Genomic DNA, 16654 nt, shown 5'->3' with positions numbered 1-16654 from the left:
ATCTGAAATAAGAAGTAACTTAGTGAAGCAACTATAGTACCGTAAAGTTTATGATAATGTAAGCGCAGACATTACATTGTGTTCTCTATCAAACTTGAACTCAACAGTCTATGTGCTGATCCAGTTATTCCTTTAGTTGCCACATTCCTTAAATGACGGGACGTTGCATTCGTTTCTTATTTGTCTAGATATGAGTTCTAAGTGGTTGCTTTCGTGAATTCTCTCACGTTCTCATCTCTAATTCTTGCTTCGATTCATGGAAGATCTCCACTTCATCAACGAGGAAAGACGGATTTGCAGCAGTAGGCGCTGTAGACATCAATTTAGTGTTTCCTTCGCCGATGTTTAAGTAAACATCATCCTATCAGTTAGCGATGCAGATTAGATTGGCGACGTTGTCGTTTCGATGCTTCTACATTCTGAAATAGCCGTGAAAATGTTTCGTTCATGTTTTGCGCTTGCCACCGAATCTCCTCGTTTATAGAAGTTCCGAGGTGAGCGGCGGTGTGCGGGCCACCGCTGTCGCCACCGGCCTGGTGTCGTCGTCGTCGTCGGTGTGGCCAAGCGACGTCGCTTTGTGGATGAGTAAGCGAGACAGCCCGCCCCAGTCGTTCGTCGCACTGTGCGCGTCCCCAACCACCAACTCGCTCCGTCTCTCTCCTCCATACTCAACCTAGTACCGTCCCCGATAACCGCACATGGGCAGCTGTTGCTCACGTAATTCACGCAAATCTCAAGAGGTACCTTTTGATCACTCTTTTTACGCGGTTACTGTATTGTAGTCGAGTGCATGAACGTGCTCGAGTGTACGTTGTGTGGGTGGCTTTACGGACTTATCTACGATCTAAGTCCAGCATGAACTTTTCACTCCACAGATGCTAACGCTATTGTTCGTTTCTTATCGCTATGTCGTCAGTGCGTACCCATGTTTGCTCTTTTGCTTTATGTTGTGCAAACAGGAAGTTTGTAGGAAAAGAATAACGGCATTTGACGCGATCAAAAATGTGCAGTTAATTGCCTCTGTGCGAAAACAGATCTCGGAACCATCCTCTGACTGGGAAGCTATTTCCGGCACTTTGTTTGCATAGTTAAATGCTGTAGCGTGTAGCGTTTCCGAAAGTAAACGTTTCAAAACGAGGTAGTTCTTCTTATTATATAATTTCACAAGAAGTTCTATAGCAAATCCTTATCCTAGCAATTGTAAACTTTTTTCCGAAAAGTGTTTCTAACACAGTGACGCAAACTAGTGGACGCTGTTATAACACCAGTACACAATTGAGTTCTGAATGCCGTTGTTTACTCTGTTTTATTCGATGGCAAAGACTGCGCAGCAGCAACAGCTGGAACTTCAACATTTCCTATCATCCTCCATAATTCTTCAGGATGCACGAAGTAGGAAGTTCAGGAAAAAACTGTATAGAGATAGAAACTCTTTCTGTTACCAGAACATTTGTACCGTTCTACAGTATGCCGTGGGAAAAGAGGCGGATTCCGTCAGTTGTAGAAAGATAATTTCACATTGAATTGGAGCACATTTCTTTGAAGTTCTTTATACGTTTTTATTGGTGCCGTTAAAATTAGAGCGTCAGAAAGTACGTAAGTGATAGAATTTACTTTGAAAACTACAAAGTTTCTCGGCAAAAAAAGAAGTAACAAATGCCAAGAAATGTTGCGAACTCGCAAATTAGCCTTAATTTTTGTTTTTTCTGCTCATCGCTCAATATTTTCAAATCTCCTCCTCTCTCAATGTTTTCGAATTTTCTTTTATCTGAACTGGAAGAGCCAGCAGAGGCTTATAGAACCTCTTCCGAAAATTTTAGGACCTTAACAGTTCCTTACCTTTCCGTGTTCTACCTCTTCCCAAAGTTGCCCATTCACTCAATCCATTGCAATTAACTGAAAATTTATCTGCATGCAGAGTGCAATTTTTTCCCGAGGTGAAGTTAGTTTGAACACCTTTGTTCCGAGAATATCTGTGTTGTTGCGTGATTCGCCGGTAACAGCATCGGAATTCCCTGTTCAATTCCCTGCGAAGCAGCCGTGGAGGTCGCTGAGCGAATATGCTTGTGATATACACTGACTGTATGTGCATCCCTGTGCGTGACGGACGCATTTTTCATTGGAATTTCTCCATATTGATGCATCGACTCGTAAATGAAACTGACATAGAACATCGATCGGCAGCAGTTGTCTGTCTGTATGTGTTGTTCGATGTATGTATGTGTGTGTGTGTGTGTGTGCGTGGTCGCAACCGAAAACTAGCTCCGATCGCCGATTTCGTTTCAACTTTCCTATAATAGTCTGGTGAGGATAATTGTTAGGAGAATGAACATCATAAAGACGAGATCCACACGAAGTGGCATGGATTCGAAATTCCAGCAAACAACATGTTGTGCTATTTCCCATCTTATCACTTTATTACGGTCTCTGGAAGAGAGAATCAACTCTCAGATTCATGCGTAGAGCAAAGTTCACCGCGATGGGAACTGTTCAAGCGAATGACTCCGTTAAACAACGGTTTTCCTTAGCGGCAAGGACATTTTGCTTCTCCGAATCTGAGGAAAACCTGTATGATCTCTTTTGTGGACAGGTTACAGTTGTATCTTTAATTTAATGTTTTTTTTTCACATTTTTGCTACGTCTTCATGGACTAGTTTGTCACGTGCCTTTCGCGTTTCAAACGGTTCGACTCTGTTGATTCTGCTGTGAATTTTACTTCAGCATAACACTTTATGAATTGACAATATAAAATTTTGTACAAGAACAAATTTCAGTTAGTTAAAGCACTTCAAATTCTTTTATCGGTGTTGTGTATGGCATTAACCAAATAAGATACTCCTAGAATAACTCCAGTAGGGAGCCTCAGTAAGAATCGTTATGATCTCAATATGGAGCAGATAAGGATTAGCAATTAGATTCCAATTTGTCGTAGACGAGAACAACTTCTCTCCTTAACTTCTGAGAAATCCTTAGGTTTGTATTTAGCTGGAATTTAGTTAATACCTTTGCTTAAAGATACTGCTTCTTGGCATAAAAAAGGTCTTTTGTCATTCATTCCAACTAGAACTACTGGATCCGCGGAAATAATCTAGCATTTTTAAGAGGAATTCATTCTACCTCTCTGTTTTTTAAATCATGCTTTTCTTTAGAAATTACATAGTCTCACTTCAATTTTCCCTCTCTAAAAATGTGCATATTCCCAAGTGAAAAATCTTTCAAAGTAATTTTTTCGGGAGCACACATAGGTCAAGTTTAGCTTTCGCTGGCAAAGTTTGCACCAAAAAAGAAAATTTTGTTATTTTCCGGATCCAATTGAGTTCTTTTTCCGAACGTTCTCGGAAGTCTTACTCAACATCTATAAACTCCAAATAAATACATATATCATCACACCCACGCTAGCTAGTCACCAAACTGGTACGCAAAATAAACGTTGCTGACTCGTTTATTTGCTAGTACCACTATTTTTACTTGATTGCTCTGCAAATAACCAAACATACATGTGAAATTCTTCTTTTTACAAAATTTTTCATAACTGATAAGTGACGTGAAAACTCTTAATTTTGTGAGAATATTAATTCTTTTTTTGGTGACTCAAGGCATCTGCTACGAAAATTTCACGGTTTTGAATGATTTACATGTAGTCTGTATGAGCTATTTTCACGGGTTCCATATGTAACATAAATTTTTATTGTAGTGTTCGCATAAGTAATTGTTGATGACCTAATTCTGTTGAACTATACCCTCATTTAAGAATATTTTAGTAAGAAACATGCTGCCAAGCATTTGACAACTTTTTTTTGTAGTAAACTAGTTGCTCTCTGTCAGGAAATCTTGATAGGACAGGATCTCCCTATATATGTTTTGAAAGATGTGGTTCGGGAAAATTTACAGTATCGAGTTCTATCTGGTGGCAGGTAGTGTTTAAGACGAAATTTGTACAGAGACAAGGAAAAAATGCTCAGAAGCATCTTTTTTTTACTAAGCGCAAAAGGTGATTATAGAACGAAGGGAAGTGTTGAAAGAGTGACAAAAATTCGAATCCACGTCCAGTACTTTTCAAGAAGCTGGCTCACTATAAACTTAACGTATTTTAAGCTATCCCAAGACGCATAGGCCCGATCACAGTCCAACACCTACGTGTTAGGAATTACTTTGTTATCCGAACTAATGCTTTTAATTTTTTTTGTCCTGCGGACAGCGTTTTTTTTTCTGATTTACACACTTTTTTTTAAATTAATTGCTAAACTGTTCTGATGAGAAGAATTTACGATTGAAAATTTCCTTCAACGCTTCCTGAAGCTATGTACTCTAGTAATTCATACCAAAATTGTCAGTTATGTCAAGAAAACGGCAGTCGAACTGCTTTTCGAAAAGAACAGATTGAAGAATTAAAAATAAAAAATGAATAAAACAACTCTATAAAATAGAAAGAGTGTTTAGAGATTGATAATTGTAATAAGTAATGCTGATATGCGCTTCATATTCATCTTAAAAAATAGCTACATATATTGTGTTCTTTTTTTCAAACGCTTGAACATTTTTGCATATTTAAACGTCAAGGCTCGATTTCCAATCGCCTTCTAGAGGAGGTTTTGAAACCTCCACCAAAATATTATTTTTCATACGGAATGGAGATTTGATAGCAAGCCTTTCTCATGAGAACTTTAACTGTTTCTTATCTGCCATCCAGAAGAGATCATATTTCAAAGTTCTTTGAAATCGACTAAAAACATCATATTGAGAAAATAGTTTTCACGGTATTTATTTGCAAGTACTTCGTAGAAAATAAACACTCGAAGAAACATTTGAAATAAAAATCATATGTTCTCGACTAGCTGTTGAAGGTATCGTTCTATATTTGAGGTAATACACATATTTGGTGTAACAGGTTGGATTTTTTTTAATAAACAAAAAAAAATCAAGTTTCAGAAACGTATCGAAGTGTCAGTTTGCCAAATAGAAATGTTGAATAAATATGATCAGATGTTGTAGCATTTTGGGAGGTTTCAGAATCAGAATAGGTCGACTTTCAACAGGCGAAAATTGGGTTATTTTTCACGTGTAAAAATTCACCAATTTTTCCAAATGTTTATGGATCTAGTTCACCCCTAGAATTTCACATTTTACTTATTTTACGGATGAAATGTGTGAACATGAAAAGAGAAAAACATTTTCCAATAGGTCTAAGATCATCTTAGTATATTTTTGTAACTTTGTTTAATTGACGATTCTTACTAAAATGACAATTCAAAAAACTGACAGAAGTTTATCTTGAGTTAAGAGGATTTTACGAATTTTTTTTAGTAGACACGTTAAGGAGGCATGAAGTTGTTCTTTTTTCATTAGGAACGACAGAATGCAATAGATAAGCACGTGGTGCGTTCGTTTTTTTTTGTTTTTTTTTTCCCTGATGTCATTGAAGGAAGACGAGTAAATCTAGGTTTTTTTTTGCGATTTTGAGAGCAACCGTTAAAAAAGATCCTATTTTGAGAGCGACACTGACCTGACATTGATGTACAGATATGTACATTTTTGTGGATTTCTTTTATTTTAAACAAAAAGGTAGTTAAATCATTTTTGAACGCAGAATACACATTTCGCACCACTCAAGTGCTCATTGTGGTTTGTTTCTGGATTTCAACGATGTTCTCTGTTGTACATGACATGTCCATTGATTAGAATTGCCTGAGTGTATTGCCGAATTGGCGACCTGTTCGTTCACCTCTCTCGAGCTAAGAGGCAACGATTGAAAACACGTTCTTCGCGGATCACTCGACCGTTTAATCGAGAGATTTCAAAATTAGACTTCAGCAATAGGGAATTCTTCTCGTAAACATGTCATGTACGTCAATTCGCCACGTTTTAACTTATTTCACTAACTGTTCCCTTTTTAAGCAGAGAGGCTAGACACGTATTAATCCTTATCCCCAAAATTTATGTATGGATGCCAATTCTAAAATGCTTAGAGTTAAGAAAAATCGAGCGTGAAATCTGCTTTCTTGAATCTTTTCACGTTCGGATAATAATATCGCTCATGAGGATTTAAGAATGCATATGCGCCTACACATTGCTCCGTGCATATCGTTTTCAAATACAGTATCTTAGGAAAAATTGTTTAGAAATCGAAGCCGATACGATGAGCGGCGACACTTTAAACATTTACATTCGCTTCAGATTTAAAACAACAATATTGTTTAACTGAAAATATGCCAGCTATATTTAGAACGGAATTTTTAATTTAAAAAAAGCAACAGTGAAAACATTCTTCCTGAATCTTCTCATCAGGCTCTCCAAATATAACGCAAATCAAGTTATTCGAAACACAAATAATAAAACAATAGTTTTCCACAAAAGTTATCCACAAACGCTCGTACTATATGTAGATGAATGCTTTAGTCAGCGGTTAGTCATTTAAGGACTACAAGAGCTTGGCTGTTCCTTTCGTGACTTCACGCCCACGATTATTGACACTAATGAAAGGTTGCATATATAAATTGAAAAAATCCTAAAGTGTTCTTCAGGGAAAAAATCATGGAGGTCAGCTGCATGATTAAGCAAAGCAGAACATGTTTGGCTACTACCTCCGTGACCATACCTTCTGCACAAGATTGCAGAAATGCAAGAAAATCTCGGAGAAATAGTTTTGATGAAATTATCATATCAACTTCTGGATTAGTCATGCAAGGAAATAATTTGAGTACCAGGGACATTAGGTAAAGATGAGATAAACACACACATACATATTTCAGGGAGTGAAAGTGATCGTCTTGACTATCTATAAATCACAGAAAATCCAGCATATCAAAACCTAGAAAAGATCTCGAGGTGGCGAAATAGATCTAATACCTTTTACCTTGAAAAGATCCAGGGTGGAATGTATAAATGGAGGAAGTTTGAACGTACAAAATCAGTGCGCTTGGGAAATGTACATAAAGAAGCGTAAAGATAGGGGACTACTCATCTTTTTATAGTTCACAGAGATAATAAACATGATTTTGTCTCTTATCAGCTGATCATATGTTGCTTCATTGCACTTTAGTGCTTTAGGGTTTTTAAAGGTACTATTTCACTTTCAGCGTAAATTTACAATAATATAATAATTAATAATATCCCTCCTTTCCTTACCTCACATCTTACTCAGGATATCCTTAAATGGCTCTGTTTTTTTTAAACAGTTGAAACAGGATAGAAAACATCAAAGGATTTCGTTCTTACATGAATGATATTCCGCTTGTGACAACAAATCTGCTTATTCTTAATTTTTCAGCTGTTCGAGAGGAAAATTCCGGGAATACTACTTGCACACGATTTTTATCAAATAGAAAAATATAATAATGATTTCTACTTTGTGAAATCCTGAAACTCCCGTACTATAAAACAGCAAATGCAGATGAATTTTTTCGGACATGTCAAATGCGCCTACTTCCTAACGCAATTGGTTCTAGATCTTGATTTATTCTGTTTCCGAAGCAGGGTCCAAAAAAAGTAACATGGTTTCTGCAGTTATAAACTAATCCACTCATGGCTTTAGCTTTTTGCATGTTGCCAAACTTTTCGGAAACTGATGAAGTATGTTTGCGTTTAGGGCGGGGATATCGGCGAGATTCGAGATGAGGACCTTAAGGGCATATTCCGCGAGTTCGACCTAAATGGAGACGGATTCATTCAGAGGGTTTGCTTGTGATCTGCTCAAATTTTAGCCCCTTTCTGGAATGTAACTTTGTGAACTGAGAATATTTTAGGACGAACTGCGGTCTGTGATGCAAAAGATGGGTCAGTCACCAACGGAGGAAGAGTTGGATGCAATGTTCAACGCAGCCGATCAGGATCATGACGGGAACATTGACTTCAAAGGTGGGCATTCCACAGTATTTTCTCCATTTGAATCAAATTATAGGTGCTAGTAGGGAGTCATCCTTTTCAATTCCAGAATTTCTCCAAATTGCCCATGCAAATCCGCTTTCGCTTTCATTAAAAGCCGTTTTTGAGGAGTTGGACGTTGATGGCGACGGATACATAACTAGGTAATCGATCGATAATTGCGAAAATACACCTAGGACGATTTTAAGGAAACAATGCTGTTGAAATGTGGTTTTCACTGCTTTTTTTCTGGATTATTCAAGGTATTTTCAGATCTGAACTTCGAACAGCATTCCAACGAATGGGCCACTCCCTTTCTGATCAAGATATAAAAGCTATTTATAAGCACGTGGATGCCAATAACGATGGAAAGATTAATTTCCAAGGTTAGTTCACTTGTTTTTGCATGAATTCATTCATTTTTGTATTCTGAATTGCTTTATCATTTGAAAATTTCAAAAAAAAAATGAACTGCTTACTGAACTTTAATGAAAGATACCGAATGGAGGTATCCAGTAGAAACTAGATTTCCAGAAACGATAGTGAGAGCGAGAATCCTTTCACATTCTCAAAAACAACTAAAAAATCTTATTTCCAGAAATACCTAGAGAAAAAACATTTCTAAACTCTTAGATTAATCGTCATAGAATAGAATTAACCATGGTATTAACTATTTCAACAGAAATAAGTAACAAAAAAAGAATCGTCTGTACCATCTTTTTTTATTTTCTCCTCAACTTTTTTTCGTATTACCATTGATTTTTCTTAAAATCTTTCACCTAATCTTTCGCTGTGGCCGATCTGACCAACTTCAACCACACTCTGACTTCCTTGTCCTCTTAGAGTTTTTTTTTTTTCCAAGACGAGCTCAATTTTATTAAATGCCTGAGAAATGTTTCCTTTTCATACGAACTGTTTTCAACCCTTTTCATAGACCTTTGAACAAACCTTAAGATATTTCATTGAAACTTCGTAAAAAAGTGAAAATTGTCAATATTAATAGTACCTTCGGTACTTGATGGTATTCAACTAATCATCCACTAATAGGGTCAGCGCGATTCGAATTCCTACGTTACCGGTTTTGGTATATGAATGTTGATGGCATCTTACACCAAATAATGTACCACGAAATAAAGAACATGCCAGGAAATTTGAAGGGATCTCCCGTAAATAACGTATCCGGTGACAATATTTTGATGTAATCTTTGTCAGCGGGGAAAATATTTGTTTAATCTCAACTTTTCTCACCGTACCCGTAATTTTTGTAATCTTTCGAAGAGGAGGATTATCCCTTGTAGTACTGCCTTTGTGCCCTGATTGCAAAAATAAAGTCATGTAAAAGGAGAAGTTTTCAAATTTACTGAAAATGATGCTCGAAATTAGTCATTTTCGAAATGTGGAAAATATCGGTCTATTTGAATGTAAACAAAAAAAAACTTTGTCGAAAACATTCATTGAGGTTGGATAATATTATAATATGGTGCTGTTGAAGGATGGAGTAGAAATTGAGGATTGTAGGTGGGATGAATCTGTATGTTTAAAATCAAAACAAATTTGCTACGTAAAAGAGATGAAAAGTGATCAGTAAATAAAATCATGTGGAAAAATCCAGCAATATTTGCGCATGGATTTTGCTTACTGTTCTCCTTTATGTAGTTATCTGTTGCTAAAAAAAAAACAGTTGTTCCCATATTATCCCAACAAAAAGTTTTAATTTCTCTATTATTTGTTTTTTCAGTGCAAGTATACATAATCTACAGTAACCTAACCGGAATGTGGCATTCCATATCAAATATGAGGTGCTTTTGGTCTGTTTAAAGGCATCACCCCACGAATCTGAGGTGGTGCAGATTTCAGGTGGAGTATTCGTGTACGGGATGGGAGACTATGGAGAGGGGGGTGATTCCGTTCATTTCTTGCTAATTGTCGTAAAAAACGGCCCGGAAAATGCGACGCCGCACAAGACTGGCGCGCTCCAGTCGAACTCCTTGTAACGTCTCCTCGAATTCTCGTAACTCCCGTAGAAAATAGTACGCCAAAACACCTGAAGCCGTATCTTCCTTGCCGTTTTTTACGGCAATTAGGAAGAAATGGACGGAATCACCTCTCTCTCCATAATCTGCTATTCAGTATACGAATACTCCACCTGAAATCCGTACCACCTCAGATTCGTGGAGTGATGCCTTTAAATATGCTGTATTCACAACACTTGCATTATATTATATTATTCACCTCATAAAACCTAAACAACATAATTGTTTCTTCATTTCATTACACATATTTCTATATGTATTTAGTTGTACAAATATGTGGAATGCTTGAAAAAAAAAATCTAATATTTCAGAATTTTGTCAGATGATGACGAGAAGGAAGTGAGAACGTCGGTCTAATCGCAACATTACGTTCCTGCTGTACTTCATATGTACTCATTTAATACTAATAATCCAGATTATTCATATCAAAATTGATTTATACACTAATCCCAGTAATCGCTACGTTGTTGTTCTCTCGTAAGCGTTCAGCATTCTATTGAAACGGTGGCATTTTTTTTTGCCGCAAAATTATAATGGCCTAAGTACTGAATGTATCCGACATTCATCACCCATTCATTGCCTCTCAAATTTGTGATCTAAACTTCTAATCAGATTATTTCATTCATAAGTCATTTATGTGTTCTGTGATGTTCATACGGTATAAAGGAGGGTGATTAACAGGAGGAAATACAGGAGCAGTTTTATCCATGGGCACATCATAGATCTGGCAAAACAACGGAGATCAGTAAATTCAGAAACAATGACATGGATTATTTATGCACCAACGTCATAAATAATGGAAGACTTCCTAATCAGAGAAAGAAGTGAACAGCAGCGAGGCAGCAATCGAATGTAGAACAAGAGAAAATAGGCAAATAACATTATATACGTACCTCCATGAGGTTCTCAACAGACAATAAACCCTTTTCATATATTTGAAAATCTATGCGAAAGTCTCTCTCATCCGGCTTCCATAAAGTGGCGCCAATTCTCGGAGAGGTAACGAACTGGATAACTCGGCTTTCCTCAGGATTTGATACGCGGCTACTACGGATATTAAAAAGGCCAACATCAATACGAGAGTTCCAGAACCATGTAAATAAAAGGCAACGCCAATCCTTTGCTGAAATCATAGACTTTAGGTCTGTGTTCAAGAACTTATGACATAGCAGAAAGCTGGAAGGGAGGAAACTGAACAATATTTTTATGATGCGGCAATAATACGTATGCCTTTAAATATTATCCTCAAAATATCTCTGTTATGAAATTTTATCCACTGTTTCAAACATGAATGAAACCATTTAAATATCGAACTAATTTCCTTCTAGAAATGCACGATTCTCACTACGATCTTCGCAGAAGTTTTTACCAATTTGAATTTCTTTCAAATTAAAAAAAATGTTGAAGTCAAAGTTTTGCAGTTTAAATGTGAAAAGCGGAAAATTCAACGGACAAAGTCGTTAGTGACTACGTAATTGTTTTTCCCTTTTTTCTTTTTGGAGAACGTAACAGTCCAGACCAGCATTGAAAAACATGGAAATTTTCAATACATGTACCGTTTAAGAATGGAAATCGGAACATTTTGACCACAGAAAACAGTGCATGTCGGGCAAAAACTGGGACAACGAGGATGGGAACAATCGAATTCTTGCACTAACCTCGTACGTGCCCACAAGTCCTTGAACAAATCGGTTATCCACACGATGTGCGGCAAAAAAGAAAACTCCGTCACCAATAACAGCGATGAAAACTGCAAATAAATCCACAAATTTCTGGAAAATCCTGCTTAGGAGCCTTTAACTGATGCGAATAGAGAATCCGCTGTGGAAAAGATCACAGCAAAAAATGGGAGCGTTTATGGTTATGGAGAAATATCATTGAAATGTGAAAGAAGAGCAAAAGAGCTGTACATGGTAAACTTACATGCAAGAAATACAAATACGGTAAAAATCACGGCACATCCCCCATTGCACGGCGCGCAGAGACCACAACAAAGAGCAAACGACGAAAATAATAGTGATACGATGAGAAAACCAAGGACGGCCTTGTGCCAAGCTAAATTCCAGTTTTAATGAATGAGTACCTAGGGAATTGTTGAATAATTTCTTAAAATACCAAAAAAATGATGATGTTCGCTTTCGCCGGCCGCACTGTTTTGATCGATATCCTCGATATTTTCATCGATCAACTTAAAATTCATAGAATAACTATGGAAAATCCACTAAGGAATCCAATGAGCGTAAAACTTTACTACCTGATCAGCCGATTGATCGAATTTGTACGTGCAGTGCAATGCTTGCCCGCCTCCGTAATCACGTCCAACAGCAGCGAGATAACGCTCAGCACGTGCACAATCCAACCAGAGACCGTGCTAAAATAAGGCTTCATTAATTGAAAAATTTAAAATTAACTTCCTTCACTGTACCAATAAAAATCAAATCTTATGCAACTTTTGCTAATTTATAAAGTAGGAATTTCCTGTCAAAGAAAAAAGAACAAGATTTTCTCGTGAGGTATACACCAATACATAAAAAGGTGTGCAATCCCCCATATAAGAAGATGGTGTCTCGCAACTCTTTTTCCAACGTATAGAGTTTGAGATACGCCTCACAAGAAGGAAATTTTAAAAAAATAACTAAAAAAAAGGTAAAAAAGATAATGACTCTTCCACTGAAAAGTTCATTGAATGTATACATACACCTTGTATAATAAATTCATATACGGTTTTTTGGAAAAACAAAATTGGGGCTATTCCTCAAATTCCACGACCAACAAATTTCTACGACTGCATACTAGATAGCTTCTCATGCTGAACTATCTTCTCTTCTTCCTCTTCCTCTCTCTTATTAGTGAGTGGGTAGAGTCATCAGCGAACTTAATTTCTTTAGAGACTACTTTTTCTACTTACTACTTTTACATATTCTCGTTAGTGTTCTTGATATCTTTTTTTTAAAGTGAAGGCAAAGCGTTTTTTATGAGTGACTATGAGTGGCTCAGTTGCAAGCTTTATGACTACGTAACTAGTTTATAACACTGGTAGAATATCAATTGTATCAGAAATTCTTTGACTTCTTGACAGTTCTTTTGGGAGTCGGAACTCAGACAAAAAACCTCCTATCGATTCTCCCGTAGAAGGATCGATGAAGGGATCTATCTCGGTGGCGTTCAAGGCGAACCAAGGACGAACTGTTCCCAGCAGGTCGCCTCAAAGACTATCTAAGGAAATTACCAGATCCTCTTCTTACGCTCTTTTGTACATTTTAGCCAAAGTTGAAGCGAAGATGTCCACAAAAAGATGCTTTTAGTAGAACTCCACTCCGTACTCATAAGAATTGATAACGAAAACTTGTACAAAAAATGCATATGTTGTGAAGAAAGGGTCTGTGTTCGCTTTCATACAGACCAGACAACATTTCATTCAATCTGAAAGCGTCGCGAATGTAAAAATGTAATTAAAAATTCTCACATGATGTTCGGCTCGGAATTCACGGATGTCGACTACTTGCCAACTTGGGCTGAACAATCCGGCTGCACTTAAAGCGAACGAAATGATAATAAGGACGAGAGCTACTACAAGAATACATGTCTGTGCAAATCGTCCTTTTTCTTGAGCCATGCGATATCTTATCCTGAAAATAATGCTCTTAGTCTTCGGACTTCACCACAATGGGAAGTATTGACATACAAGGGATTGTAAGTAAACAGATTCAACGACGAAAACAAGTGAGAAGAGGTGTAGGAAGCGAAAAAGGTGCGGAAAACAGTACAGTTAATCGATAATCATGTGCCATTGAAGAGGGATCATTTAATTGAGCGTAACAGACTAACATTTGAGGAAGTGTTTACTGTGGAGTAGTGGAAGTGTTTATTTCTGGAACTGGGAGGATGAAATATGCGAGTTTTTTCTCATAAATCTGTAACTACTAGTTTATAGGCTATTTTTCGCTTGAAAAAATGTTCAATGATACTGTTTGTTTGCTATCATAGTGGTGAAAACAACAGTGAACTTGAGGAAATAAAAAAAAGAATTTCAAAAACCAAAAATAATCAAGTTTAATCTTTTTTTTGTATTTTCTTAATAGTTCTAAGCCGAACACGCCCACATTCACCAACTATGCATTAATGTTGCACCAAAAAAAACCATGCAACGTTTTGCAAAGGATGAACCAACCGCTAGGATACGACACTGTCGCCAAAATTTTACGGATCGGTGCTGTTGAGGTCAGTCGGCGCAGAAAAACTATACGTATTTATCGCGCCCATACAAAGTATGGGCAAAGAGATCGATAGTGGTACTAGTTTAAGAGTGCACGTTTCCGTAAAATATTGAGAACATTTTGAAAAGGAAACCTCGGCGTGCCTCGATTTTTCAAACGAAACTAATATATCCTTGTGAGGTATCAGACCTGGCAAGAAACTCATTAAGCCAGATACAAGGCCGAACAAGACGAGTTTAATCAACTAAATGAAGGCACTAGCGTGTAGTTCCTAAGCTCATTCGATGAGTGACCACCGATTGGACAACTAATTGACGCATTTCCGCACCTAACGGATATTTCGTGAACAATGTATGCATCGTATGTGTGTGTGCACGGACAATGCATCCAGGCCGAACACTTGAATCAAAGGCAAGGGTGGGCAGAACGAGGAGAAGAGTGAATTGTTACGTTGAGTGGCGACGTGAACCACAAAACAACAATGTCAAAAGAGATTTGCTAGTTCAACGATGAAAAATTCCAGAAATTACCAAATGTTCTGGATGTGCATGTAAAAAAAATTTTGCATTCCTGCGGATCGCCTAAACGTTGTTCACCGTACATGTGCAGAGTGGATTTCTTTAAATACGTGGTTATTTCCATTAGGATTTCTTCAACGCTTAAAAATAACGGAAATAATGTGCATTATAACAAATACAAATCTGACGATACATATATTATTGCCACTATTTACACTTACGAAATATAAATTGTGTTGGTGGTTCATTTTTTTCACTGAAATTAAAAAAAAATATTTTGCTCCAGAAAGGGGCTGGAATTTTGGCGGAGTAAATGCTTAACTACAACCACTTAAGACCACGTCTCGTCCAAATCCTCATCAAAAAATCAAGGTTTATTTTTTCGAAATAAAATCAATTGAGTTCACTTGTAGTGGTGTTGTAACTGAATGAGATAAAAATAACTGACCAGGTGAACCAATCCTGTCATTACAGGGAGTGAAAAAATGGAAAAGTGACAAATTCTTTTTTTTTTTGGAGACCACAAAAACAACAGTAAAAGAAAAAGTAGGACATAAAGAGTAATTTGGAAGAAGATATTTATAAATGCAATCCCCTCTATGAATTTTATGTTTGGTCCTCCCCGTCCAACTTGCAGCTTTATTCAGTATTTGAAGAATTTTTGTACTCTCGAGAAACTGCTTTGCTAATCGGGAAAAAGCCCAGAAAAACAGGATTATGGAATCTGGTTGGCAGCTGAGGGACGGTGAAAAAGGATTGTTATTTGAGACGAATCCGAGCACGAGATGATGTATTGTCCGTAGTGCATATGTACTTATAAAAAAGACCGGAGAACGAAGAACGTATCAATGCAATATTTTGCGGAAATCCAATTAGCAAGCGCGGTGAAAATCCCGGAGTCGTTATTCCAGAAAGAGCGAATATCACGGAATGCAATATCCGTCGATGATGAGTATGGGCAAAGGTAGTACTCGTCGTCGAGGTTGGCTTGGCCTTGAATGATTGATTCGAGTGTGCGCCAGCCAGGTGGTAAAGGGGGGATCATTAGCGCAACCCGCGCACCACATACGTACATTGCAGGATTCTCGGATCGAAATTTCCATATTTGGACATCTTACACACAACTTCAAACTGAGGAAAACGCTTCACATCCTGACGTAGGACAATAAATAGCGTTGCTAGGTGGCCAGTTGTTATTCGCACGGTTGCTACCTGACCGCAAATTAGAAACGTGTTCTGATGAACCCACAGATTGCCTCCTTGACGAGGCTTCAACTACTTATAGGTTAGTAACACCTCCACTTTTTTCGGGAGGAGATTTATACGTGTTGTTCCCATGTCTCACCTGAATTTAAGAACCTGTTCGACGATTTCAGCGCCTAGCATTACCATGCAATTACCATTATAATGGACCTATTTAGGTGCATGCAGGTAGGCGTCGAGTTGGCTGTTGAACCTACGAGAGGTGGACGGAGTTAATGTTGCCGCTAACGTGTTCATAAGGGCATGAGCCGCCAAGCGCAATAAATCAAGCTGTCACAGAAACGTAGAGCAATATAATTGAATGAGGGCCCTGGCTTGATTTCAGAAGTGTTATCTTATTTAGTGGATAAGTAGGGCGTTCCAGGAAATGTGTATATTTGACAATCATAATCAGATTTTAAAAAATCACTATAAGGTTATTCTGCCAGTGATAAATACGTTGTGACCTTCTAGGTCAATTTGAAGATAAATAAATAACTTATAAGTACAAGAATAATTCAAATACAAATAAATATATAAATTAAAATATGGTACACTATAAAAGTGACATCGATGAAGTAGAAATCTGTGCTATAGTAGAGGCAAATAAAGGAAGAGAATATCATTAGTAACGGTGTTCGTTGCTAAGAAATTTTTTGTTATAGATGAAGTGCTCCAAATAACTTCTGGAATATTTCCACCCCAAATATAGAATCTTAGTCCTGAGCTGTGACCTGTTTGCTTCAAGTTCTTTGAAATATAGAAGAGAATATAATATAATAGT

The 16654-nt window shown here is 37.3% G+C and overlaps 2 protein-coding genes across 3 annotated transcripts; one reads left to right on the top strand and one right to left on the bottom strand.

Annotated features, from left to right (window-relative positions):
- Positions 1–698: 698 nt before the first annotated feature.
- RB195_025769 (uncharacterized protein) lies at positions 699–10236 on the top strand (the record flags this gene model as incomplete). Its single annotated transcript, XM_064214045.1, has 6 exons — positions 699–740; positions 7586–7672; positions 7743–7854; positions 7931–8024; positions 8134–8246; positions 10205–10236. The coding sequence occupies 6 exons, from the start codon at positions 699–701 to the stop codon at positions 10234–10236; spliced, it is 480 nt and encodes a 159-aa protein (XP_064069926.1).
- Positions 10237–10836: 600 nt separating this feature from the next.
- On the bottom strand, positions 10837–15703 carry RB195_025768 (uncharacterized protein; the record flags this gene model as incomplete). 2 transcript variants are annotated; one of them, XM_064214044.1, is made up of 7 exons in its annotated part: positions 10837–11016; positions 11552–11643; positions 11817–11948; positions 12009–12081; positions 12148–12264; positions 13360–13522; positions 15456–15703. In XM_064214044.1, 7 exons carry the CDS (start codon positions 15701–15703, stop codon positions 10837–10839), a joined length of 1005 nt encoding a protein of 334 aa, XP_064069925.1. The 2 variants fall into 2 exon arrangements, with proteins under 2 accessions (XP_064069925.1, XP_013309380.1); XM_013453926.2 differs by lacking the exon at positions 15456–15703 and having other exon boundaries at positions 13360–13509.
- Between the last annotated feature and the right edge of the window lie 951 nt (positions 15704–16654).

The sequence above is a fragment of the Necator americanus genome, chromosome X, assembly GCF_031761385.1.
Source record: "Necator americanus strain Aroian chromosome X, whole genome shotgun sequence".
NCBI lineage: Eukaryota > Metazoa > Nematoda > Chromadorea > Rhabditida > Ancylostomatidae > Necator > Necator americanus.
The sequence above is the reverse complement of the archived record's forward strand: the minus strand, read 5'-3'. Positions and strand labels throughout refer to the sequence as shown.